At 32.8% G+C, this 3,085-nt stretch overlaps 1 protein-coding gene across 1 annotated transcript in view; it reads right to left on the bottom strand.

The window, feature by feature from the left end:
• The window catches only part of LOC106475012 (synaptophysin-like protein 1), a 15,850-nt gene that overhangs the window by 8,729 nt on the left and 4,036 nt on the right, over window positions 1-3,085 (bottom strand). The window contains exon 2 of the mRNA XM_022379236.1: window positions 1,385-1,451. Coding sequence (XP_022234944.1) covers window positions 1,385-1,447 — 63 coding nt within the window. The 5' untranslated portion in view covers window positions 1,448-1,451. The remainder of the gene's footprint in view (window positions 1-1,384; window positions 1,452-3,085) is intronic.

Here is a 3,085-nt window from a genome sequence, read left to right as displayed (position 1 = left end):
CTCTAGATAACTGAGCTGGACAAACAAGACAGTAGTGAATCTCTAGATAATTGAGCTGGGGAACAAGACATACTTACCCTTACACACATATACACACACTTCTAACATCATTACACACGTACCCTTACCGTCACTACACATATACACACACTTCTAACATCATTACACGCATACCCTTACCGTCACTACACATATACACACACTTCTAACATCATTACACATGTACCCTTACCATCACTACACATATACACACACTTCTAACATCATTACACACGTACCCTTACCATCACTACACATATACACACACTTCTAACATCATTACACAGGTACCTTTACCGTCACTACACATATACACACACTTCTAACATCATTACACACGTACCCTTACCGTCACTACACATGTACACACACTTCTAACATCATTACACACATACCTTTACCGTCACTACACATATACACACACTTCTAACATCATTACACACGTACCCTTACCGTCACTACACATATACACACACGTCTAACATCATTACACACGTACCCTTACCATCACTACACATGTACTCACACTTCTAACATCATTACACACGTACCCTTACCGTCACTACACATATACACACACTTCTAACATCATTACACACGTACCCTTACCGTCACTTCACATATACACACACTTCTAACATCATTACACACGTACCCTTACCGTCACTACACATATACACACACTTCTAACATCATTACACACGTACCCTTACCGTCACCACACACCTTTATGATTATTTTAAAGAGAAAATATTCCACATTTTGCTCTGTGGGAAGAAATCATTAAGAAATACCAGAAAGCTCAAACTGTAACACTGTTTTTACATCAAACAATAACATAATATCAGATTTAGTTTTCTCTGTGTATTTCTTGTCATACAACAACATACACGTAGCTACAGGACTAGGATAACATAATATCAGATTTAGTTTTCTCTGTGTATTTCTTGTCATACAACATACACGTAGCTACAGGACTAGGATAACATAATATCAGATTTAGTTTTCTCTGTGTATTTCTTGTCATAAAACAACATACACGTATCTACAGGACTAGGATAACATAATATCAGATTTAGTTTTCTCTGTGTATTTCTTGTCATAAAACAACATACATGTAGCTACAGGACTAGGATAACATAATATCAGATTAAGTTTTCTCTGTGTATTTCTTGTCATACAACAACATACACGTATCTACAGGACTAGAATAACATAATATCAGATTTAGTTTTCTCTGTGTATTTCTTGTCATACAACAACATACACGTATCTACAGGACTAGGTAATGAAAATTCATTAAACAAAACCTCCTAAACTACCAAATATCTTTTCAATTACTTACAAACTGAATGGCCCGCATGAATCCTAATGGTTCTTTTAGCACTCGTAGATTAACGTTCTCCATAACACTGAAACACAAGGTTTATTACTGTATAAACAGTTTCGTACAAATACTCAGCTTTTTCTGTTTAATCATCTTACAAAAATAAACACATGTAATATCAGTTTACAGTTGAAATACATTTATTTTTTGCACCTAACTTGGTTTTTCCTTCAACAGGACTGGATGGTTAACATGGTAAAAAGAATGGTTATTTTATCACCTAACCAATACAACAACTCACTAAGAAGTTGTGTCAGAATTAGAATTGGGGAAATTAGTGGAATTTACTAATTAATTAATTGTCTGGCTCATTAATCGATTTCATTCAACTGTAGTTCGAACTTACTAATTAATTAATTGTCTGGTTCATTAATCGATTTCATTCAACTATAGTTCGAACTTACTAATTAATTAATTGTCTGGCTCATTAATCAATTTCATTCAACTATAGTTCGAACTTACTAATTAATTAATTGTCTGGCTCATTAATCGATTTCATTCAACTGTAGTTGGACTTTACTATTTAATTAATTGTCTGGCTCATTAATCGATTTCATTCAACTGTAGTTTGAACTTACTAATTAATTAATTGTCTGGCTCATTAATCGATTTCAGTCAACTATAGTTGCTTATTTGTTTATATTAATTCAAATTTTGGTTACTGGATAATTAAAATAATTGAAAACATTAATTTCAGGTAGTTGTTTACATGATATTAATGGATGATCCCAGGTAGTTGATTAATTAAGTTCATACCCTAAACATTAATTTCAGTTAGTTGTTTACATGATATTAATGGATGATCCCAGGTAGTTGATTAATTAAGTTCATATACTAAACATTAATTTCAGTTAGTTGTTTACATGATATTAATGGATGATCCAAGGTAGTTGATTAATTAAGTTCATAGCCTACATTTTACATCAGTACAATGATGTTGAGAACTCAGTTTTGTCAGAAATCACATATACTAAACATTCCATCTTTAAAACCTTTTTAAATTCAGTCATTATGATTTAACAGTATATATAAAAGACCTCATGCATGAGCTGATAAAGAATTCATGGTATATATTAATGGTGTCATGAAATAAAATTGTTTTACATATATATATACATACACATAAACATGTATATAATTTCTTGTAATTTCTAGTACGTTAATATTCTTCCTGAAGATGTCATGCAAACTTTACTGTGTTCCTACCATAGCAGTGTAATAATATGGTTTCATTACTTTAAATACTGTTTGTTACTGTTTGTGTGATTGAGGGTTTGTGAATTAAAAGGATACGTATAATTCTATATAAAAATTTGACTCGAGGTTTAGAGTTGTGTTCATGATATTTTATTCAAGAAACCTTTCCCCTTTAACCCATTACACTGCCATATCATACTGTCTGGTGAATTCTGTTATAGAAGCCATGTAGGTACATCCAGCTATTAACCTTTGACCTAGCACTCTGCCATATCATAAAGTTTGGTGAATTCTGTTATAGAAGCCATGTAGGTACATCCAGCCATTAACCTTTGACCTAGCACACTGCCATATCATACTGTCTGGTGAATTTTGTTATAGAGGCCATGTAGGTACATCCAGCCATTAACCTTTGACCTAGCACACTGCCATATCATACTGTCTGGTGAATTCTGTTATAGA

This window comes from Limulus polyphemus, unplaced genomic scaffold (assembly GCF_000517525.1).
Source record: "Limulus polyphemus unplaced genomic scaffold, Limulus_polyphemus-2.1.2 Scaffold7966, whole genome shotgun sequence".
Taxonomy (NCBI): Eukaryota; Metazoa; Arthropoda; class Merostomata; order Xiphosura; family Limulidae; genus Limulus; species Limulus polyphemus.
This window is presented reverse-complemented; position numbering and strand designations above follow the sequence as displayed.